A 24,650-nucleotide genomic window follows, 5' to 3' on the forward strand; every position below is an offset into this window, starting at 1 on the left:
TGGAGGCGGGCGAGGGCCAGCAGAGGGAGCCCGCGACTGTCCCTTCGCACGGAGGCCCGTCCCTCCTCCCGACTCTCTCGGGCTCTGCATGCCTGAGCTCCACAAGGTTTCCGGTTCAGATGCCTGATGCGGGCGAGGCCTCGAGCACTCACTGTCAGCCACACTCAGCCATCAGCCACCATGAGCCACCTGCCACCTCCCGCCCGGTCCGGCTCCCCACAGACACGCCCCACCCCCACCCCCGCTGCTCCCAAGGCACTTACGGGACAGGGAGTGGGTGCCTTTGGGCAGGTAGTCCAGCAGCAGGGAGCTGTCGTCCCCGAGCACGTCGGCCTTGAGGGACAGCAGGCTGCTCTTGCTCATGAGAGCTGCTCGCAGGTTGGCGACCGCGGTGGCCTGGTGCAGGGCTTCCTCCTTCTCCGGGGTCAGGGGCGGGCCCAGGTAGCTGGCTTCTGCTCCCAGGAGACCCTCGTCCACGTGGCCAAAGAGCTCAGCCCTCTCCCCGCGGCTGTCGGCGCCACTGGCTTCGGTGACCGTCAAGTCTGCATCTGCGGGAGGGGGGGGGGAAGCAGCAGGTCATTCTCGGACCCTCCATGGGGAAACCTCATCTAGCAGCAGCCAAGGTGATGGGCCTCCTGACCACCCGGTGCCCGTCCTGCCCGCCGTCACCCCTTCCCTGACCCGGGACGGCCTCCGGTGGGGGCTCCACTCAGCACGATGGGGGCGCCCTCCCCCCAGGAGGACGAGGACCCGCTCGGATCTCTGCTCTGGGCTGAGAGCCAGAGGCACAGCGCCTGTGGGTCTTCCATCCCTCGAAGAAGGCTGACTCAGAACGGATCAATGACCAAAGAGAGGCGCTAACCCTACAAACTCTTAGAAAGTCTGCGCGCTCAGCTTGGGCAGCGGGTTCTCAGACAGGACGCCCAAACCACCGGCCGCACAAGAGATAAGCTTGGTGGAAAGGAAACACGTCTCTGCCTCAAAGGCCCGCTCAAGACGCGGAGAAGAAGACAAGGCTCCTGGCTGGCTCCATCGGGCCGCGGGGGACACGAGACCTCAGGGTCCTGAGCTCAGCACTGGGCGTGGCGCTCACTTACAATGACAAGAAGGGGACACCTGGGGGGCTCAGGTGTTAAGTGTCTGCCTTCGGCTCAGGTCATGATCTCAAGGTCCTGGGATCGAGCCCTGCATCGGGGTCCCTGCTCGGTGGGGAGCCTGCTTCTCCCCTCCTTCTGCTTGGGTTCCCTCTCTCGCTGTGTCTCTTTGTCAAATAAATAAATAAAATCTTTTAAAAAAAATGAAGGAGAGAGGAGGAAGGAAGGGGGGAGGGGAGAGGGGGGGGGGGGGAGTGCGGAGGAGGGAGGGAGAGAGAAGACAGCCCGTGCGACATCCTCAAACCACACATCGGATATGAAATCCTGGCCGGAATACACAAAGAACACTCACAACTCACTAAATAGGAAAATAACCTGGCTTTAAAACGGGCAAAGGACCTGAGCAGATACTCATTCAGAGAAGACACAGAAATGACCGGCGAGCAATGTCCGACACCATCGGCCATCAGGGACATGCTCCTCGAACCCGTGAGAGGCCGCTTCCCACCCACCAGCGTGGCCAGAATCCATCAGACCAGGCAGACGCTCACAAGGGCGTCTTGTGGCGTCCTGATAAGGACGTAAAGGCGCTGAAACCTCCTCTACTCTACTGTTGGTAGAACGTCTAGGGGTGCAGCTGCGGGGGACAGAGTGACGCGTCCTCTAGAAACCAGACACAGTGACCACCAGCCCCCTCAGAGGCGTTCGTGCCCAAGAATGGCGAACACACGGCATATTCACACCAGAAAGAGGAACAACCCTGATGTCAGGGGACAGCAAGTGAGCGGGGTGGTCCATCCTCGCCGGGGATTCTCGCTCAGCATGGGAAGGAGTGAGTGTGGACTTGCTACCACGTGGACGGAACCCAAGGCCCAGGCAGCTCCTGCAAAGGCTGCTCACCCTTCTTATGAATTCCACAGCAGCATCCCGGACAGACGTCCAGGCAACCCTGTGCCTCCCTCACACAAACCACCCTTCGAATCCGAGTCCCGGCAAGGCTGCCCTAATCGCCGGGCCAAGCCTCGTGAGTGCGGGAGGTTCCGTCCAGGAGGCCGCCTGTCCGAGCCTCTCCTATGTTTACAGAAGTACCCAATCCCACGTCTGAAGAATGGGCTGAGTTCCAAACACTCACTTGTGCGTCAGACGTGCACATGTGCTCACTTACATACATACGTGTGCACAGGCCAGCACGGCCGCTCGTGGCACACACCACTTGCACACACATGTGCACGCAGGCCGTGCTTCCTCTGGATGGGAAGACCCTGGCCCTGAGAGAAAGGGCCACCGCGTGAGAGCGGTCACATGTGTGTGTGGCAGCCAGAAAAGACCACACGCCAGGCACGGGGGCAAGGGCAAGGCGCTCGGGCTCACCCGCCGATGCGGACCTCCATGTGGTACACGAGGCAAACAGAGTTAGCAATACCCATGTCTAACTGTCAACATAAACATACAGGCTTCACCCTGGAGGTGATTATGGTGTTTTTTCTCACGTCCTGTGATACATTAGGACGTGATTTCTCACATCCTAAATGATACATCACAACACTTGAAAATTTAGCTCACAATCTTTGGTTGAAAAGCAGAAAAGAGATTATAATTAAAATAAGGAAAATTTTTTAAACGCTCAGACTAGTCGTGTTAGCGGCAAAGCGGGGTGTGAGCAGATTTGGGACAGGAAAGACTCTGTTCCGGCCATGTGAGCGCCAGGGTCTGGGGGACGACATGTCATGGAGGGAGGCCGCCAGGGGGCCAGAGGAAGGCGGGGGGGGGCGCTGACCTCACAACCAGAGTGTCCTGGGGGCACCCCATTTTTCACGTTTCCCCAAATCTCCACTCTTCACGATTCCTTAAAGTGCCACGAGGTGTATTTGAAAACGTCTGCATGGAAGTCACAGCCCGACCCTGACCCTGCTCAGCCTTGTCCGGCAAACAGCTGCACGGCATGTGCACTGTGCAAAGAACACACGGAAGCTTTTGGAGAGTGTGCGCTGCGGGGGCACACGTCCCCGCCCCACCAGGTGCTTCCAGGCCAGATGAGACCCAAATGGGGCATAACCCAATTCAGAAAGATGCAGTACGCATCTCACCCGGCATCGACTTTCTCACTTTATGTGTGTAGAATGTATTCTCTGTGTCTAAGATGCCATGTTTCTTTATCGAAGTTCAAATCAAGTTTCCTCACTTTCTTAACCATCAAAAAGCTTCCACATCATTCCATAAATCCTCCTTCGTTGAAATATATGTACATACAATTGAATAAATAGATAAATGAATCGACCGCCTTGCTAACTATGTGGTCAGCAGGATGATAATGGGTGAAAGTCAGGTTTCGGGCAAACAGTACCAGAACACGTGCACACAGCAGTCAGCGTGAACCACAGACCTACGCGTCACACCCAAACCCGTGACGCGTCCGGGAAGACGGCGGCGGGGAGTGCCGTGGTGGGGCTCGAAGCACAGGAGCCAGGAAAGAGAACAGCTCGCAAGTCAGGCTTCAGCGGCGTGTACCCGGGAAGCTCCTCCAGAAACCGCGTTACATGAACACAGGACGCCAGGACAGGAAGAGTCTGCAAGTCACAGCCCGGCCGGGGGCCTCGCGATCAGGACGCCCGGGAGCGCCACACCCGGCCCGAGGAGCGAGGGGAGCGCGGGCGGACGGACGGGGCGGCAGAGCGTGGACGGCGGCTCCTCGCGGCGGACACGGCTACGCCACCAGCACAAGCCACCTGGTCGGACCCTGACGGAGAAAGACGCGGGGAACAGCCACAACCACACGGAGGGAGCGACGCAGCCGAGGGACGGCAGGTGCACGCGGGAGAGGTCGCGCCACGCCCTCCAGAGCGCTTCCAGGTGGAAAAGCATCTGACTTTTTTTTTTTTAAGATTGTATTTATTTCTTTGACATGCAAAGATCACAAGGAGGCGGGGGGGGGGGAGCAGACTCCCTGCTGAGCAGAGAGCCCGACACGGGGCTCGATCCCAGGACCCTGAGATCATGACCTGAACCGAAGACAGCGGCTTCATGGCTGAGTCCCCCAGGGCGTCCTGATACCTCCACTCTTTTGAAGTTGGAAAAAAGCAGTGGCATAAAAGTTTTCAAATGAACACTTTAAAATAAAACTACTCCTCTTAAAATCTCCATTTCAGGGGCGCCTGGGTGGCTCAGTGGGTTAAAGCCTCTGCCTTCGGCTCAGGTCATGATCCCAGGGTCCTGGGATCGAGCCCCGCATCGGGCTCTCTGCTCAGCAGGGAACCTCCTTCCCCCTCTCTCCGCCTGCCTCTCTGCCTACTTGTGATCTCTCTCTGTCAAATAAATAAATAAACTTTTTTTTTTTAAAGATTTTATTTATTTACTTGAGAGAGAGAGACAGTGAGCTCTCCCGAGCATGAGCGAGGAGAGGGTCAGAGGGAGAAGCAGACCCCCCACGGAGCAGGGAGTCCGATGCGGGACTCGATCCCGAGACTCCAGGATCATGACCTGAGCCGAAGGCAGTCGTCCAACCAACTGAGCCACCCAGGCGTCCCATAAATAGTCTTTTTTTAAAAAACCTCCATTTCAGTGGAGGTTCACCAGCTGTGCTCTCACATATGCATATCACTTATGTACGCACATGGTCTCACCCTGAAGACTCCAGCATAACCAAACCCCTTCTCACTGGGCGGGCACCAGGGACTCGGGCAGCCACTGGCTGATTCCTGCCCCAAGTCAGAAGACCCTCCAGGGCATCCCTGTCACGGTCTACAAACCCCAAAAGAAAATAAGCACCTGGTTAAAGAGACGAAAGCCCTCACGTTCAAATTGAAACACGATGCATCGAGACGGCTGCCCACCTGTGGACCAGCCACGAAGCCACGAAAGCCGGCTCCTGCACAGGCACGCTAGCTCAGTGAGGCTGCATGCTTCCCCGTGCTCGGGAGCCGCAGAGCGCTCCCTGCACAACCCTGGAGCACAGCGCGGCGGTCACACCCCCCGCAAGGACACGTCCCAGCGCTGCTCAGCAAAGCGGCTGCCACTGCGGCTCACACACACTCCACTGAGCTCTTCCCTGCGCGCCGGCCTTTGGGGTCCTGAGCCCGAGCCCTCACTGAGCCGCCGTTGTCAGCACCCGGGGCTTCCAGAAGCGCTTCATCCTCCCGCTCCCGTGTGATGGGCTCTCCATGGGGCCTGCTCGTCCCGCACCAACCCCGAACACCCCAGCTCTTCTGCAGGGCTTGCTCCGGGTGCGGCGTCCTGCCGACTCTGCGGGGCCCCCCAAGGACCAGCTGCCCCGCAGCCCCCAGCCTCCGTCTCTGCACCTGGAGGAACCAGGGGCGGCGCTGGATGTCCGCGAGAGACTTCATGACTTCATGACCTCGACGTTCTAGAAAATGCCGGCACGAAGGAAGTGCTTTTCTTGGGGTGGGACGAGAAGCTGCCCCAGCTCTGCAAAGCCGAGGTCGAGGGACCCTCCGCCAGGACGACGATTCGAGCGCAGATGAGCCGGGAGTCATGGACACGGCCCCCAGCGCCACTCCACCTGCGGGCCCTTCCCACCGGGGCCCACCTCTGGACACCCAGATTCGGCGGCTGTTCCCTGTCACCAGCGTGTCCCACCCTCCCGGCCCAGACAAAGAACACCGCACGAGCTCTTCTCTCGGTGCAGGGGCTCCCACTAGGGCCCCTGTGTTCCTCGTTCAGCGGGTGCTCCATCAAAGAGGGCCGCTGTCTCTGTCGGGTCCCCAGCTGCCACCAACGGACAGCAACACGGTCAGCCAGAACGGATCCCGCAGACTCTGGTCGTACCTGAGGGAAAACATCTCCGGTCTGCGACTCCGCTCGAACTTCTGAGGAGACGATGGGGACAGAGGGGTGACAAGGGGGAAGCTCCGAGTGCAGGAACAGAGCCCAGTCCAGCCCCACAAAGCTGTGGTGTCACTTTTCATTCAGGCTCTTTTGCCCCCGAAACACAAACACCTAACAAGACGCCTTTCCTTAAGAGACAGGATCCCGTCTGCTGCGGCGTCGGCGGTGGCCAGGCGGCCGCCCGCAGAAGTGAACAGGGTCCCCAGGGCATCCCGTGCCAGGTGCCAGGCACCCTGTTCAGCCTGCACGTCGGCAGTCAGGTCACGGACCCGACCCACGGCTCAGCCCAAACCCACAGGCTTCCCTGCTCCTCACGGGAATCCGGCCGAGCCCTCCCGTGGTTCAGGATGGCGCCCGTGCGCAGACTGCAGACTCCCGCCGTCACACAGCCCACTTGGCAGCTCCTACCTCTGCACCCTCGTGGACTCCCTAAGCCCGAGAGAGCAGACCTGCCCCCCTGCGCAGGGAGGAGGCCCCGAGGGCATGTAGAGCCGGCTGGGAGCTTACAGAGACCACCTTCCCCGGAAGCTGTCCTGTGGGTCCAGCACGTTCTTTCAAAAGCACAGTAGGTCAAGATCCAACTTTACAATAATTTAGGCATAAACATTTTCTTTACAAAACCCACACATTTTATTCTAGCTACAGAACTCCTGTTCTCAAAACCTTTTAGGAACTTGGGACATTAGGACAAGCATCTGGGCTCCTCCCGTCGGCTGCTGAACCAGCAGCTACAGATCCGTCTCATCGGGGGCCCGGGGCCGTCTTGGGGTGGTGCACAAGGTGGGGCAGCCAGGGCCCAAGGAGGACACGCAGAGGAACGCGGGTCTGGTCACGACTTTACGGAGCTCTCTCGTGGACAAACTGCCGGAACGGGCGCTTTCCTGGGTTAAAATGCTCCTGGCCTTTTGCTTGGAAAAGTCACTTTTTAAAAAAAGATTTTATTTATTTATGTGACACAGATCACAAGCAGGCAGAGAGGCAGGCAGAGAGAGAGGAGGAAGCAGGCTCCCCGTGGAGCAGAGAGCCCGATGCGGGGCTCGATCCCAGGACCCTGAGATCATGACCTGAGCCGAAGGCAGAGGCTTCACCCACTGAGCCGCCCTGGCACCCCATGGAAAAGTCACTCTTAAATGCCAACAGGCTTGGAATCACAAGGTGCGGACACACAGAAGGGCAGGGCCGGCAGCCCTGGGCGCAGAGCTGGCTCCCCGTGCGTCTGTACTGAGCCCCCAAACGATCTGCACTTACCACCTGACGCACTCCCTTGGAATGGGGGGCCCTTTCTCTTACAAATAGGATGAGAAGTTAAAACACTCTGCTAAGAGGTAATAGATACTTGGTGAAAACAAACTGACCTCCAAGGGGGTCACAATTCCCATTTCCACGCCAGCTCCAGGGCCAGGATGGAGGAGGGAGCGACGGCCACAGCAGGCAGAAGCCATCCTATGCGAGCTACAACCTCATGTCCTTGTCTTTGCAACTCAGAATAATCTAACAGAAGCGGTTTGCAGTTGCCTTGGTAACCCAAGAGATTTAAGACATTAACAAAAGTACGCAGCCGAGATCACTTGTTGGATTCTAAAAACACCTTCTGCTTGACAACTGCATTTAAACCCTCAAACCCACAGGCCGGAGGAGCGAGCATTCTTCACGGTGCTGATGGGCCCTCAAACCGCCCGGCCTCCAGCATCCTAGCCCACTGGGCGGCTGACGGCCACCAGGCAGGTGTCCCAGGACAGGACTGTGGCCCTGACCGCCCCAGAAGGTGCCACACAGAGCATCTGTCCTTCAGTCATCTGCCAGGGACTGCTGCCTCTCAGAGTTGAATCAGAGCTGGTGAGAGCGGAAACCGGGTCGGGGGCACACGGAGTGCACCCTCCTTGCCGGCGGCTTGGCGATCAGCTCCACCGTCTCAGCTGGGCTAAACCCCAGGAGCTGTAGGGTGCTGCCCGTCAGCGACATTTACAATGCCTGGACACACTTTTGGTTGTCACCAAACTCGGAGACGGGTTGTTGCCGGCATCCAGTGGATGGGGGTCGGGGATGCCGCCTCCGTCCTAGAGCGCCCAGCACAGTCTGCGGTGGAAAACCTGAACAGACAGGGGTCTGGCCGTGTGCTCAGGGCCCGGAACACACAGGGACAGAGAGAATAGCGCAGGCTACTCGTTATTGCATCTCGGGGAGGTACTGCTTGATGGGTATAGAGTCTCGGTTCGGGATGACGGAACCCTTTGGAAGACAAACAGTAACGATGGTTGCGTAACAATGCGCTGTATTTAATGCCGATACATTACACACTTGGAAAGGGTTAAAAAAGCAACGGTTACGGCATAGGCATCTCGCCACGATAATGAAAGCTAGTGTATCGAGAGCAGGGAGCTGGAGCAAGGCTCGTCCAAGGCCCCACCACCCGCCTGGCCATCCGAGGACAGGACGCCTAGTATCTGTGACCTTTGTCAGGACCATTACCCCAGTGTGCTGCCTTCAGCTCTGTCCACTCCCACCTTCCGGCCTTCCTGGAGGGCCCTCCCCAGGACAAGAACTCGCGGCGACGTCCCCACCCTGCTCTGGGCCAACTCTGTTCTACCGGACGCCCCTCCTCACCCCTCCGCACCTCCCTGCACCAGGGGCTGGAGGGAACCGGCGCCTCTTCTCCCCGGGGGCTGGGGGAGGCAGCAGCCATCCTCACGAGCTCAGCACCAGGGAAGGCACCTGCTGTTTCGGTAACTGTCTGGTTTGCTGCCACCTCATCTGCGAGACAGACACAGAACTGTCGTCCAGATTGGGGTCCACCTCAGCAAGGCTAAGCCTAGAGCCCACTGACCCTCACGGGGGGGGGGGGGGGGCGGCTGGACGCGGGGCCGCGGGGGGGCTCATTGTTCAGTAATGTCCCACAACAGCAAGACACGTCTGTTAGCCTGGACCACCACAGCTGCTCTGGTTGGAAACAGGAGACACCCTCACTGCGAGGAGTGCTTTACCGCCAGAGGTCTTTGGGTGCCCCCGGGTCAAGCCAGGTCTTGGCAGGGGCAGAACACAGGCCTGTCACGGTTTGCTCAACGTCCCCAGCGACGACCAAGACCCACGGCTGCTGGACAGAAAACCAGACGGAGGCCGCGGATGGCGAGGGCCTGAGAGGTTCCACGTTCACATCTTATCCCAAGCACTCTCCCACCTTTTGACATTTTAACGTTTAAATCTTTTAAGATGAAGGTCCCCTCCCCGGTACTTACGAAAGGCTCTCCGCTAAGAAGGGAAGCGGACCCTTCCACCCGACCCCCATGCCAGGCGTCACCCCCCTTTTCCAGCCGCTGACCCCTCAGCTTTAGAGAAGCCCCACCTCAGGTGGGCCCCGTGGGCCTGGGACACGGGGCCTCGGACGGCTGGGGTCCCCAAAGTCCGAGTCCATGCACTTGGACCCATCTGCCGCCACTGGAGACGGCCCTGGGGGGAGGCACCGGGGGAGCCTGGAAGGTGCAGCTTCACCTGCAGAACGAACGGCCAAGGGCCACCGATGCACAGGGTGACGGGCTCTCGCCCCGGCCCAGAAGAAACAAAAGGCTTACTTGAGTCTCGGCTGCTGAACGGCCACCCGGACGTCGGAAGGAAAGAGGCCACGGGGGAGCTGGCCCGGCTCTCGTCCTCCACCTGCTGCGTGATGTGCCGGACCGTCTCCTTGTTTTTCCGATTCTTCCTCCGACCTGCGGGCTGCCAGCCGTCGCCTCCCACCTGCTCGGAGAAGGGGTTCTGCATCGCGCCGTCCCTGGCGGAGGGCAGCTCACTCCCTCCGTAGTGAGACGGCGAAACCTGCTCTTCCTTGACCCGCAGAGACCCGTAGCCGACGTCGCCCGGCCACAGCGACTGCGAGGCGATGTCATCGGGCCCGTCGGCCTTGGGCTCCTGCTCCTCCTTCCCGTAGCTGCTGCTCCCCTCGTGGCAGCTGGCGATGGCCGAGTCTCCAGAGGAATTGGCGGGGCTCGTGCGCCGGGCCAGCCATGGCGAGATGCTCCTTCCAGCCATCACGGCCGAGATCAGTGCGTCAGTGCTGCTGCCGGGGGGGGCGCTGATCTCGAACTCCGCAAGCTCGTCCGAGGCGTCTGGCTTGATGCTGATGTCCAGCGCGGCCTTGATGAAGTCGTGGCAGGCCTGCACGATGTCCGTCATCTGCAGGAAGCTGGCCGCGGACATCACCTCGATGACATTCCTGCTGGTGAGGGCCAGGTGGGCCGAGTACATGAAGTCGATGATGGCCTTGAAGCCCTGGGCCGTGACGATATCCAAGTGTGTGACCGTAGCCTGGTCCGACGTCTTCTGCACCTGGCAGTAAAGCGTCTTGAAGTAGCGGCTACTGCCGAGCAGGACGTTCTTGTGGGCCTTGAAGACCTTGCCCTCCACCACGACACACACGTCACACAGGACGCCATGCTGCCTCTGCTCGTTGAGCTCACGGAGCAGGTGCCGGTAGTGGGACGCGATTTCCATGTCTTCCTTCCGGTTGTTCATCTGGAAGTCTTGGTGGTGCTGTTCCGCAGACTCTGTGGGGGCAAGAACACGCGAGTTAGCCACGCGCTCGACACCCACGCGCCTGTGGAGTTTCGGCACAGCACAGCGTCCCGGGGAGCCCGGCTGCAGGGTGGCCTCTGGGCAGGGGGAACCTCAGCAGCCGTCCGCAGGGAGTTTCCAGGCTTGAGGCTGACCACCGGCACAGCCCAAGAGCAGAACCCTACACACAGCTCCCAATGGCCAGCGCCAGTGAGCAGCTCAAGTGACTTCTTCCCAGATGTGACATCCCAAGGGCGCCTCATCCACACCCTTCGGGACACAACCTTAAAAATAAAACAGGGATGCCCAGGAGACTCAGGTGCCCTGCTGTGGCGCCCTCCTAAAACCAGCTCCTAGTCTGTCTGCCGTGTTCTCTCTGCGGCCTCCATTAGCTTCCGGGGGCTTCCAGAACTCAGGACCCAGACCGGGAGGCCCGGAGAACTGGATTCTCGCACAGCCCGGAGGCCAGAGGTGTGGGCCAGCTCCCACCAGGGCTCTGCGGGAGGGAGTGTCCAGACCTGTCCCCACTTCTGCTGGTGGCCGGCAGTCCTTGGCCATCCTTGGACGCATAAGCATCACCACCCGGTCTCTGCCTCCACATTCCCACTTTCTCCCCGTGAGCCCATGTCCCGTGTCCCTGTTTTCTAAGGACACGGGTCATATTGGACACCTTACTCCAGAACAACCTCATCGTAACCAATTACGTCCGAATTCGATCACAGCCCAAGGCCCTGGGGGCGGAGGACATACTCGCCCTGTCGCACTTCCGGTGCACTCCCGGAGAAAGACAAGGCTGTTTTTTCTTGAAAAAGCAAAGCAAAGCTGGAGGCTTCACAATTCCAGACCTCAAGTTCTACTACAGAGCCACAGTCACCAAAACAGTACGGGACTGCCACAAAACAGACACACAGCTCAGTGAAACAGGACAGAGAGCCCAGAAATGAACCCACAATTATATGGTCAATTAATCTTCAACAAAGGAACAAGAAAGGCCGTCTCTCCAACCAGCGGCGCTGGGAAAACTGGACGGCCACATGCAGAAGAATGAAACCGGACCACTCTCTTACACCAGACACATAAATAAACTCAAAACAGACTGGGGACCTGAATGTGACACCTAAATGCATAAAAATCCTAGAAGAGTGCATAGGCAGTAATGTCTCCGACATTGGTCGTAGTGACATTTTCTAGATAGGTCCCTTCAGGCAAGGGAGACAAAAGCAAAAATCAACTGCTGGGATTAGAACAGAAAGCTTCTGCACAGCCAAGGAAACAACCAGCAAACTAAGAGCCAACGTATGAATGGGAGAAGATATTTGCAGTGACTCATCCCACAGAAGGTTAGTATCTAAATTACATAAAGAACTTACACAACTCAACACCCAAAACCCAAATAATCCAATTTAAAAGTGGGCAGAAGACACGAACAGGTACTTCTCCAAAGAAGACATACGAATGGCCCACAGACACGAGAAGACGCTCCACGTCACTCCTCATCACGGAAAAGCAGCTCACAAGCAGGATGAGGTGTGGCCTCCCACAGTCAGCAACACAAGAACCAACAGGTGTTGTCAAGGGCGCAGAGAGAAAGGAGCCTCGTGCGCTGTCGGCAGGAATGCAAACAGGTTCAGCGGTTCTGGAAGACGGCATGGAGGCCCCTCAGAAGATAGAACACAGAGCGACTGGATGACCCAGCCAGTCCACTACTGGGTATCTACCCACAGGACACAAAAACACTAATTTGGAAGGATACACGCACCCCTATGTTTACGGCAGCAACGTCCACATAGCCAAGACTCGGAAGCCGCCCACGTGTGCACAGACAGAGAACTGGTCAAGAAGGTGTGCCACACACACACACACACACGGAGGAATGTTATTCAGCCAGAAAAATAATGAAATCTTGCTGTTCGCAATGACGGGCCGGAGCTAGAGGGTATAACGTAAGCCAAAGCAGCCAAAGAAAGACAAACACACGCGATTTCCCTGCTGTGGAATCGAAGAAACAAAACTGATGAACAAAGGGGAAAGGAGACACACCAAGAAACAAGATTGTTCTTCTCTAAGATTGTATTTATTTATTTGATCGAGGGACAGAGAGACCACAAGTAGGCAGAGAGGCAGGCAGGGCGGGGGGAGCAGGAAGCAGGCTCCCCGCTGAGGAGAGTCCGATGCGGGGCTCGATCCCAGGACCCTGAGATCACGACCTGAGCCAAAGGCAGAGGCTTCATCCACGGAGCCCCCCAGGCGCCCCAAGAAACAGGATTCTTAGCTCTAGAGGACACACTGATGGTCGGCAGCGCGGAGGGGCGGAGGGGCAGGCGGGCCAGGGTGGACAGCACTGGGTTAGGGACCGGCGGACCGCGCGCCTGACACCGGTACAGCACCGTAGGTCCGCTGCACGGGAATGCGACCTTTCAACGGTTAAAAGGAAAATGTCACTAAAATTCTCATCACAAAATACATTTTGTACCTGTGCACGGAGGGAGACGTGAACTAGAAGTAAAAGGAAACATAACCAGCCGTGTCACACGCACACCTAACGGCACGGCGGGGACAAACAGAGCAGGCCTGCACCTGTCAAAGAGAAGAAACACCAAACGCGCTCCGTGAACACGTCATGTCGCAAAGGGCGACAAATGGGAGCATGGTTGAAATCACAAGAAGGACCGGCCCAGAACAACCCGACTTCATGTCCCGAGGCCCGGCGGCCGCTTCCTGGGAGTGAGTCCACGCACACGGCCCCCACCTGGAGTCAGCGCGCACCGGCTGGGGAAGCGGCTCCGCACCGCGCGCTGTGTGACCTCGGGGCAGCTGCTTTACCTCCCTGCACCTCAAATTCCTCATCGGCCAAGTGGAAGTAGTGATCACTCTTACCGCTGGCCATTACGAAGACGAAGCGAGTCGGCACTCGCAGGGCCCTCGCGAGAGCGTCTGCGCAGACTGAGCGAGCGCCCCGGCATCCTCACTCCCATGAGCGGAGGAGCCTCACCGCGGAGCTCGCGACAGTCGGGAAGCAGGCGAGTCGGGAAGCGCGGGCCGGGGGTATAACGCAGGGGGTTTCGATTTTATCTGTAATACTTTCATCTCTAAAAAAGAACAGTAAAGGTCTGTAGCTTCTATTCCAACACGGTCTTTGCTACTTCGGGCTGTCGGGTTCGTGAACGGATGCTGTGAGCAGGTAACCTCCACGACTCACCTAAAAACCTTTTGTAGCTGCTGCTTTCACGGAAATGTTAACATTCATAGACCCTAATTTTTAGTTTCCTTTATATTCTAGTGGAAATGAGATTAAGATATATAAAAATTAGGGGCACTTGGGCGGTGCAGTCGGTGAAGCGTCTGCCTTCAGCTCAGGTCATGATCCCAGGGTCCTGGGATCGAGCCCCACGTCGGGCTCTCTGCTTAGCGGGGAGCCTGCTTCTCCCTCTACCCCTCCCCCTACTCAAGCCCTCTCTCTCTCTGTCAAATAAATAAAATCTTAAAAAATAAAAGGTCTCATTTCTTAAAAATAAATGAAATGAAATGAAGTGACATGAAATGCCCAGTGAGAAAAGTGGTCATTCGGTTTCCCACTCCCAGGCTAGGAAGACAGGCTAGAGAGCGAAAGGCTCTCATCTCCCTCAGCTGGCCGGGTCCGGGATGCCCTCCCCACAAGCCTCCTCACTCCTTCCTGCTGGAGGCACCTGCACTGGCAGAGCTGGTGCCCCAGGGACCCCAGCACCTGTTCCCTCGTCCCGGCCGGCCAAGCGCTGGGACGCAGCTCAGAGCCCAGGCCGCTGCCCCAGCATCAGAGGCCGGGAGTTAGCACGCTGCTTCTGCACGCTGCCTGCGGGCTCGGCAGCCACACCTGTCCCCGATGAGGCCTGGCCACCAAGAAGGAGAAACAGGAAGCAGGTCCGGAACGGGCTGTGGGGAAGGGTCACGTGCTCGGATGGCACCAGCGGCTCTCGACCTTGAGCCCCAGAGCCCCCGGAGGGGAGTCACAAACCAAGGGGTGGTCCCCACCCCACACTGTCTGAGTCGGGACAGAAGGGCGTGACAAGGACAGGGGTTCCACCCAGGAGTGACTTCATTCCTCCAGCCCAACCTTGCAGACACAGAGGAGCCACACGTCGAGGGAGGGTCCGAGAGGTGCTTCAAGTTGAGGAAAACCACCATGGAAACTACAGGCGCCAGTTTAATGCCTGGAGGCCTCGGGAAGTGGCACCTGGTTCCTGGCCATGTGATGGGAGCATCAACGGCCTCGGGATCCTGAGTTCCAATCAGCGAGCGGTACACACCATCTCCTGGTTTCCCGTACGAATACGAAGTCTCTACTCGCCACCGAAACAGACCCCGCAAGAATCGGGACGAACCACGGGAAGGAAATAAAACACCATTTTATACAAGGAACAACTACCTCATAGGATCTGCATTTCTTTTTTAAGAGCTTATTTATTTATTTATTTATTTATTTTTGACAGAGAGAGACAGCGAGAGAGGGAACACAAGCAGGGGGAGTGGGGAGGGAGAAGCAGGCTCCCGCAGAGCAGGGAGCCCCATCCCAGGACCCTGGGACCATTACCTGAGCTGAACGCAGATGCTTAAGCCACCCAGATGCCCCAGGATTTGCATTTCTAAAATAATTTCAACTTCTGTGGAAAACTGTAAAATAAGTTATTATTCGATCTGGGCAGCTTAAGAACCAGCTATGCACTTTACACAGCGTTCATAGTAGAAAAACCGTACAATTTCCATTACGGAAAAAGTTACTTGTACATTAAAAAGAGGGAGTCTAAAACAGGAGTCTCCTATGAAAATAGTAAGGGTACACAGAGTTGGTCTGGGGCACCTGGGTGGCTCATTCAGTTAAGTGTCTGCCTTCGGCTCAGGTCATGATCCTGGGGTCCTGGGACGGAGCCTCCCATCGGGCTCCCTGCTCAGTGGGGAGCCTGCTTCTCCCTCTGCCTCTGCTCATGCTCTCTCTCAAATAAATGAAGAAAATATATATATATTTTTAAAAAGGGTACATTTTTAAAAAATGTAGCTTGAGGAGAACCACGGAATTCGCGTTACAAAGCTGATAACTCTCCCATCAGTAAGGGCTCCTGGGAGTCCCGCGCACCCGAGCTCAGGTGTCCTGCTGAGTAACGGCTGGCCGGCCAGGTAAGATGCAGCCTTGAGATGAAAGCCTGCTCACGGCGGTTCCTCTCTGAGGGCAAGAGAGCGCGCCTGCCCTTGGGACGTAGAGCAGGTCATGGAGACCAGCCTGGCCGCGGACACACACCTGTGGACAGGTGACCCGTCATCCCTGCGTTACCTGCGCTGCTCCGCGGAGCACTGGCCACGCTCACGAATTCCAGGGCCCGGGACCAGTGCCCTCCTGAGTACGGGGCCCTTCAAAGAGGAGCTGTGGTCCAGATGCCAAGCATCGTGAGGTCAGGGTCTGAGGGCGGGTGAGGTGCTCTATCAGCAGCCCGGCAGCTGAGGACTCCGCAAAGCTGCACCCTTCCCCTCCTGGTTTTCCAAACTCGCGTTATTTCTCCTCTAGGTTCCCCACTTAGAGCTTGCTGATCGAGAGATGCTGTTGAGAGATGCTGCTTCAGACGGAATCACTCATAAACAGAACCACTTTGCTACCAAACTAGCTTGGATCCACATTCCAGACCAGACTTCAGAGATCGTGTCACCTGAGCAGCGCTGGGGACTGATGCGGACTTGGGACCCCTTAGCATGGACAACTGGGGACACGGTGGACAGTGCTAGTCACCAAGACTCCCAACGAAGGAGGCAATATGTGTGTGACACTCAGGTGACATTTCCAACCCCGCAGCCTCCAGAGAAGATGGGCGGCGACCCCGACCTGCCAAGACACCCAAAGCTCAAAGACACCGAGCTCCTGGCCACCAAGGAGCCAGCTTCAGAACCAAGCCCATCCCACTGTCCCGTGCAGGCTCCAGAGACGACTCGGCATGGCGACCCAAGGGAAAGGATGCGGATGCCACGGTGCCAGCACAGAGAACGGCACGCTCCGTCCCAAGCGCCGGAACTGGCTTCTGCCCGCCTCCTCCCCGCTGGCTCTGACTCGGGCGTCCAGAATGCTGAGGGCCGGGCAGCTCCCTAAGGGACTGGTACAGGGCGCCCCGATCTCTGGCCGTCTGGGGAGTTACAGTTGTCAGCAGAGTCTGTCCTGTTGGAGACGTACATTTCGTACCTGTTCCGCCTGTCACCCGACGGCTGGTGCTGCACGGGGAGAATCCAAAGGCCTCAGAAGGCACCAGAACCACGCAGTCTGCTGTGAATGCGTGTCGCTCGACGCATTGTGTGTCCTGAGCTCAGGGACCGGGCTGGGGTCCCCTGCTCCTCTCATCTGCAAGGAGCGTCACTGGGAAGACGACTGGTTCCCACAACAGCAGGCGTAACGTAGACCTGGGGTCCTTGTTACTAGCAAACAAGCATCAGGTCAGCCCCACCAGCCGGCAGGACCCCCCAGGGCTGGTCACTGAGTCCCACTCCAGAAAAGCCCATGTCTAATTTGGAATGACTCGTAAGGCATGCGTGTCCTTCTCAAACACACACACAAACCGAGATGTTCCCTCACCTTCTTACCTCTAACCTGGAACTTGCGCGTGTACATGTGTCGGTTTAGCTCAATTTAAGCTTATTTAAGTTTCTCTGTTAAATGTCATCTAACAGACAAATACTGTTTAAAAGTGGAACCAAGACACCTCCAGTGCTAGAACCAAGCCACATGATCTTCATGCCCCACAGAAACCCCACGGGGTACAGACGGTGGCCCCACAGACGTCTGGGCCAGCCTCACTACACCAAAACCACCCTTGGAGTTATTTTGGTGGGATTTTTTAAATGCATCACATTTCGAACAGTCACATCACAGGAAAGATACCTGAGCCGGCAGACAGTGGAAAGGTGGTCAACGTCCTCAGGCCTCAGGGAGATGCAGGCGACAGTGGCCACACAGGCGCCAGGACGAGAAGCCCGGGAGCACGGCCCCCGTGAGGGCTTGTGTGCAGACACGGCCCGGGTAACCCCCAAACCCAGCAACGGCACTCGTATGCGCCTGCAGGGACATGGGGAAGTGGGGCGCGTTCCGACCCACGGACACACTCAGCAGGAAGGCATCCACGTGTCCCCAGCCCCGTGCCTAGTGTCACTCTCAGACACGCGTGAATCTCCGGGGGCTTGTGGGGAGTGACAGACGCCACGCACGGCTAGCATGTGGAGCGCACCGCCTTCTACGGAGGCCTGGAGCACACCAGCTAACCCGGGGCTGGGGCCGTGGCCGGCGTCCTCCGCGACCGTGTCCCCACTGTGTGCAGACCCCCTCAGAGGCACTTTAAATGCCGCAGTCGGTGTATGTAAACTGCGCTTTGGTAAAGGCGACTGGACCTCTGTCCTTGCTCAACTGCAAACCTGGGCCCGTTTGTTGCCATCTGTTGTACGGCGGCTTTTGTCCTCTAAAATTCATTTGTCGGGCTCCTAACCCCCTTCTCGGCACACGGCCTACCTCGCGGCGGGGCTGTTGCAGGTACAGTTGGTTCAGCCGCGGTCTCTAGGAGGGCCCTGGTCCGACGGGACGGGTGGTGTCCGTACACAACGGAGACGCAGGGACAGGTGCCCCCAAGGAGGACGTGGGCCGCCAGGCCAGGGAGAGAAGAGCTCTCCGCGCGGAGACGTGGGTCCGCGGTCTGTGTTAGGCAGCTACGCGCACACACACACTGTGCACGTCTGCCAAGGATGGCCACCGAGGGCCACACGGCACTCGGACAAGAGGAGAAGCAATCTCGTCCCAGGGGAAGGGGCTCTCTGTCCAGCCCTGCCCGTCCGCGGGCAGAGCTCAGCTGCCCTGAAATTCGGCTCCAAGCTCCGCACGTGGATGTTATTTCCACAGTCTGGGCTGTTCCGATGGTCCCTGTGCTCTGAAATGCCAAGGGTAGGGACCCACAAGGAGAAATGTCTTTACAGATCGGACTCCCCGCACGTCAGGTCGTGGCCGGTGACGGGGGACATGCTATCCCTTTACTTTCTCTGCTGAACACAAACCGGCGAGCGGGGCTGGAGGCCTCCACATCCTCCACACTGCCCCTGACTTGAGCTAAAAATGCAAACCTGGCCGCTCTCCCGCCATGGGGCAGGCCCACCCCACTTCCGGCCCCTCCTCTGTGCCTCTTTCGGTTCCTCGTCCTCGGGGAGCCTGGAGTGCCCCCACCCCCCACGGGCCGCCCTACCTGCCTCAAGTCACTTCCTCTCTCGGGGGCACCCCCCACCCTGGCCTGTGCCGAGGTGCCCCCCTGTCCAAACCCCCTGGCCTCCACTGCAGACCCTCCGAGTGCATGTCTAAGCAGGGCAGAGATTCCAGGCTGAAATCAACCCGTGCACCTGCCTGCCATGGCCCGGAACCCACCCAAGGCTGAGGATCCCACACAGGGTGCCCCCCCAGAAGCCCAAAGTCACCGCAGGGATGATTCTAGAACAGCATAAAGCTGCTGTGGAGGGGCTGGGCAGGGGCAGCTCCCCAGAGTGGGGTACAAACCACTCACAGGGGCGACTTAGGGAGAAGCATAGATTTAGAGGGCAGCACGGGTCTCTGAAGAGGCCCCCCACAAGCCACCATCCCAGAGTTCAGGGCCTAGAGCAGCCCCTCCCTCACAGACTTTGGCCTGGGACTGAGCCTCAAGGAGCCGCCAATGTCCATCCCTGTAGGTGGACAAGTCTGTGCTCAGCTACTCAGTCGCAGGAGCTGACCTAAGACAAGTGTGGCACAAAGGGCCACCCGAGCATCCCCGACACACCCTGACCCCACCAGGTACAAGACCACTGAGCCACCGCCTGGCGGTTCCAGCCCGACTCCTGGGGGACTCAGGCCTATCTGATGTCACATGGACAAGAAGAACCTAGTCGGCCACAGAACCGCTGAGAGACATCGAGCCTATGTTTCAGGACGGTTCCAAGTGCACGCGAGACCTCAAAACAGAGGCCTTAGGAAGTCCCCATGAGAGCGCTGGCCGGGCCAGCGAGAGACCCAGAACAAGCCGAGAGCCAAGTGCCACAGTGGTCAGGGATTCTGCCAGGCCTCGAGGTGGTGGGGGCACCAGCCACCAAGACGGGGACCCAGAGACCAGCACTTCAAGGGGAGAGGCCCTCATTCAAGTCCTGGCACACAGGACCGTGCTCCAGGGGTAGGGAAGGTCAGAAAAGGGCTGCACAGGGTCGCAGTTCTGGAGAGAGGCCCCAGATACAGGCCAGTCCCGTGTGCCCGCCTGAGGACGGCCGCTCTGACTTCCAGTTTCTCGGCTTCCGCTGCTGGGAAGCTGGTCTGGGGGATGTGTCTTGTGGGCTGGGAAAAGAAAGGGGAAGAGGTGAGGGCTTTATGCTCATTCTCCCAGACACATCCCGCCAGACCTAGTCTCGTTCTGGATGCTTCTTCTTTAAACCATGCTTGGTCTTAACGGGCAGTTAGGCTCCTTTTAGCTCGTTCTGGTTAGGCGTGAGGCATCGGGCAGTACAAACGTGCTAATTTAACAGGTCTGACTGATAAAGGCCAATTCTGCACAGAACGGAAGAGGGATAGCAAGCCCTCCAACCGCCAGACACTGCCTCCTCCTCCCAGAAGCTTCCCGGAGCTCCCAGAACAGTCCCCGAGCCTCTGCTGCTGAGTCCAGGAGCTTCTGGGCACGGGACCCACACTTCACACGCCGCAGGCTCGCTCCAACACACATTTAGGCCAACACAACCATCCTTGTCACGTGAGACCTGCAGGACTGAGTTACACGTTGAATTCAGGGAATTTTTTTTTAGGATTTATTTATTTATTTGAGAGACAGAGAGAGAGAGAGAGAGAGAGCGAGCACAAGTCGTGGGAGTGGCAGACGGAACGGGAAGAGCAGGTCCCCCGCTGGGCAGGGAGCCTGACGCCGGGACGCCAGGATCATGACCTGGGCCGAAGGCAGAACTTTCACCGACTGAGCCCCAGGCGCCCCCCCAGAAACGTCGTTTAAACATCCGACACTAAGTGCTGGGAGAAGAAGGAGCTCGTGGGCTGGTGGCCTTACAGGTGGACGGTCAGGCTGCTGCCAACCAGCCACACTCCCTGGGACATGCCAGCTCCGTGTCATCGGTGCCCGGGAGACACGGCTCCAGATGTGACAGCGCACACGCTCTGGGGTGGGCTCTGACGTTCCCACCAGCTGGCAGCAAAGCCAGGGACGATGCAGGCCCTCACTGTGGTGGGCCATGTTGAAGGCCCAACCCCCAACACCTATGAACGGGACCTTATTTGAGAAAATAGGGTCTTTGAAGACTTAACCAAGGTTTAAGATGAGGTCATGACCCAGTGGCACTGGTGTCCTTATAGAAAGGAGAAATCTGGACAGAAACACACAGAGAGACGCCCCTGTGAAGACAGAGGCAGAGACAGAGCCATGGTGCCACAGCGCAGGGCCTGGAGCCACGAGAGCCGGAGGGCAGGACGGACCCTCCCCGGGAACCCCGGGCCCTGACTTCAACTCCCAACCCAGAGTGGCCAGAGAACACTTCTCTGTTGTTTTAAGCCCCAGTTGGTGATACATTGTCACAAAAGCCCCAGGAAAAGCCACACTTAATTTTTTTCTTTTTCTTTCTTTTTTTTTTTAGAAGATTTTATTTATTTATTTGACAGACAGAGATCCCAAGTAGGCAGAGAGGCAGGCAGAGAGAGAGTGGGGGAAGCAGGCTCCCCACTGAGCAGCGAGCCCGATGCGGGGCTCGATTCCAGGACCCTGAGATGACGACCCGAGCCGAAGGCAGAGGCCCAACCCCTGAGCCACCCAGGCGCCCCAATTTTTTTTTTTCTTAAAAAGAAGGCTGATCGGCTTCCCAAGCCAGGAAAACTATGTCTGTGAATTTTAAACCTGAGATGTGCTGTGACTTGAAATGTTAACTCTACACACTTGTGCTCCCTGCCACCAAGACAAAAATAGACCCCACACAGGGAAGGAGCTAGAAGCAATGCAGGCTCTCCGGCAGCAGGTGAAGCCCTTCCCCCGGCTCCGGCTGGGTCCACTTTTTGTTTTGAAACACTTTGCAACTATTGGAAAGTTGTAGGAATAATTCAGGAACTCCCACCTACCCCTGAACCAGACTGACCAGTTTGAAACATTTTGCAACATCTGCTCCCATCTAGTAACACGCTAGACCTTTATTTAGATGCTCCTTCCTAGGAAGTTGTACACTTGACAAGGAGAGGAGCTGTGGGGGCACAGGGGTCCCACTCCTGAGCCCCTGGGCCTGGATCACCCCAAGCGCACGTCTGAGGCAGGCAGCAGGCAGCACAAGCCCCCTCGGCATCCGGGACGCCAGCGCAGGGCGGCGCCGGTACCCAGCAGAACCTCGGCGGGCCGATCGGACATTCCAAGCACGGCTCTCAGTGCTGCAGAGATGGCACAGGCCCTTCCCAGGCAAGCACTCCTCACACACCGAACGAGCGATGGACGGACAGACGGACAGCTGCCGAGTGAGCCAACGTTCCCGGCCGGAGCAGAGGCCAGCGGCAGGGAAGCCCAACCCCCACCGCATGGCCCCCAGTGATGGATCAGTCAGTTCCCCGAACTCACACAGACATCAACACGGCGGGTCCCAGAACTGGCCAGGTCCCAGCAGGGAACAGATGACTGGTTCCCGGCATCCCCGCAGCGGCCAGGGGAGCCCCCGACTGAGAGCAGCACCAGCTGGGGCACAGGCCAGGCCGCAGGGGGCCCAGGCAGGGGCGCATGATGAAGGCCAGAGGCCAGCTGGGGCCGACCTGGCCAGCGGGCCCCCGGGAGGGGGGGTGTCTTGCGGAAGGAGTCCTGGGGGAGGGGCTGGTTCTTGCCCCCAGGGAACCTGGGGGCTTGGAGTGGGGGTGGGGAAAGCTTAAGGCACCCTGGGACACGAGGGAGACAGGGCCTCTCCCAGGGAAGCCCCTCTTTCCCTGGGACCAGCCCCAAAGCCCTTGAAGTGAAATTCCCGATTCTCAAGGAAAGCCCTGGGTTTCGAGGGGGCTACTCAGTACTGTGGGGGACAGGACGGGCACAAGAGGGGCTCTGCAGGTCTGTCCTGCGGGCAGTGTCCACAGCTGAAGAAGTGGGCACCGAGAGTGCTGGCCTCTGGGCAGCCTGCGGGAGGGGTCCTGCTCTGGGAACGGCACCGGCACAGCCGGGGGTCTAGGACACACTCGCTGGGGTGGTGGGCAGCCCTGTGTGGCAAAGCCCTCAGGAACAAGGGTCTGTACCACACAGCCCAGGCGTCATCTACCTTCATCACCAAATCCGCGCACGCTCCTGTTCCCAGTCCCCATGGGCAGGACACCAGAGGCTGGTCTGGGCAGGGCACTGGGTGAGCCCCCCAGCCCGTGTCAGTTAATCCTGGAACCTGACAGTAAACCTTCGAAGGTATCTAGGCAATACCTAGAGCAAGCTGAGGGAAACGTACCATTCTGAGAGACGATGTCCAAGGAAACCTCTGTGTGCACGAGGCTGAAAAATTAACACGAAGTTGTGCAACCCAGTGAAGGTGGTCACAGGCCACTACAGAGCTGGGAGCCACGGTCCTTCTGGAGCATGGCCCACAGAGCGTGGCGCAACAAGACGTGGGTGTCGCTGACCAGTAATTCCACGTTTGGGAAACACTACCCCAAGGAAATGACCCCAAATGCTAATTTGCTCAAAGATGCTGCCAGCACTTCTATTTATAATGGCAAGAAGTAAGAAATCACCCAAAGGCCTGACAACCAGAAAACAGCCAAGCAGAATTCGACATATTAAAAGCGAACGAGACCCGATTTAGGTGAACAAGAAACATTGTTTACGTTGAAACTCAGAGGTTTGTAACAAGTAAATGGAAGGGAATGACAGCTGAGAACACGGACCCCGAGATGCTTGGGCACAGCCCGTCTCCTCACTCATAACACTCAAACCCAACAGCCGAGCCCACCCGGCCCCTGCAGGGAGCAGGCTAGCGCGTGAAATTAGTCCAGGAGGAGGAGCGCAGCCTCCGTAGAGAGAAGTCGGCACGAAGCCCTGTTCACTCCTGCCTGTGGCTGGCAGCACCGCAGGGGAGCCTGTGCTGGACTCGTACAAATGTTCCATTCGGGACCAAGGACAGTCTGCCTCCTTGCGTCCCCAAACCCTGCAAAGCCTGTGGTTCATCTAGAACATTGGAACCGTGGGGCGCAGGGTCCCCCACAAGGACACAGACGGCTCCGTCCTGCCCGCACCTGACCACGTGGCACAGAGGGCCTGGCAAAGCCCCGGGACCTCCGCTCTGACTTCCAAGGAGCAAAAGGAAATCCCTCAGCAGGGCCCTGGGCACAAGCAGTCTGACTGCCAGTTTCGCGACTGGTATTTCCCTCTGCGCTTGGACAAAGGGCTGGCACGTGGGACACCTCTCAGGTCCCCTTAAACCCGTTGCCATCGTCCAACTGGCGATGCAGGAAAGAGAGTGGCGGGTAAGTGACCTTGAGCAGGATGACACGAGTGAGGTCCCACACACCGGCCTGTGAGCATGAGGGGCCCGGTCAGGCCTGCCGAGTGCTGAACTTAGGCCAACCTGCCGGATCCGCACTTGCTGGGGTTGGAGGAGGGAGACCACAGGGTGCGGCTGGTCCTTCTCATCTCTGAGGACCCAGCAAGCTGTGTGTGAACAGTGCTGGTGAACAAACCCACATTCCTCCCCAGCTCTGCCGAATGCCAGCGTTCCCTCCATGATACGGGACTTCTAGAAGCAAACCCAGGCCGTCCGGCCGTGCACCGACTCCATCCGCTGCCGAGGCTCCGGGGCGGTCCGCCCTCACACTCCTCAGTCCCGGTGCCGGCTGTGGGTAAAGTGACCCATCTGGGAAGACAACGAAGTAAGAGTAGCTCACGACTCCGAAGAAAACGAGGAGCCTCCATCAAAATACTCAAAAGGAAAGACCTGCAGCCCTCCAAACGCAGACAGGCCCCAGCATTGGCCCCCCGCCGCAGGGACCCCCCTGCGACAAACTCTCTCACTAACAGGAAAGTTCCGAACTCAAGCAAAACTACTCACCCACGTTTCCCACATACCAAAGGAGAGGCCGAGGGAAATTTAATTTGTGTCTCAGTGAAAACTGAAGGAAGACCAACACGAAGAGAAGTGGGGCCTCCAGGAGATGGAACGAATCTAGAGATGTTC

The 24,650-nt window shown here is 58.1% G+C and overlaps 1 protein-coding gene across 2 annotated transcripts in view; it reads right to left on the reverse strand.

Moving 5' to 3' along the window:
- ZBTB46 (zinc finger and BTB domain containing 46) overlaps positions 1 to 24,650 on the reverse strand; it is a 59,449-nt gene that overhangs the window by 24,190 nt on the left and 10,609 nt on the right. For both annotated transcript variants that reach the window (XM_045070705.1, XM_045070706.1), the window contains exons 2-3: positions 9,503 to 10,471; positions 264 to 548 (exon numbers count right to left, since the gene is read on the reverse strand). In XM_045070705.1, the coding sequence (XP_044926640.1) occupies positions 264 to 548; positions 9,503 to 10,439 (1,222 nt within the window). In that variant the 5' untranslated portion in view covers positions 10,440 to 10,471. The remainder of the gene's footprint in view (positions 1 to 263; positions 549 to 9,502; positions 10,472 to 24,650) is intronic.

This window comes from Mustela putorius, unplaced genomic scaffold, assembly GCF_011764305.1.
Source record: "Mustela putorius furo isolate JIRA1106 unplaced genomic scaffold, ASM1176430v1.1 tig00003972_pilon_pilon_pilon, whole genome shotgun sequence".
Taxonomy (NCBI): Eukaryota; Metazoa; Chordata; class Mammalia; order Carnivora; family Mustelidae; genus Mustela; species Mustela putorius.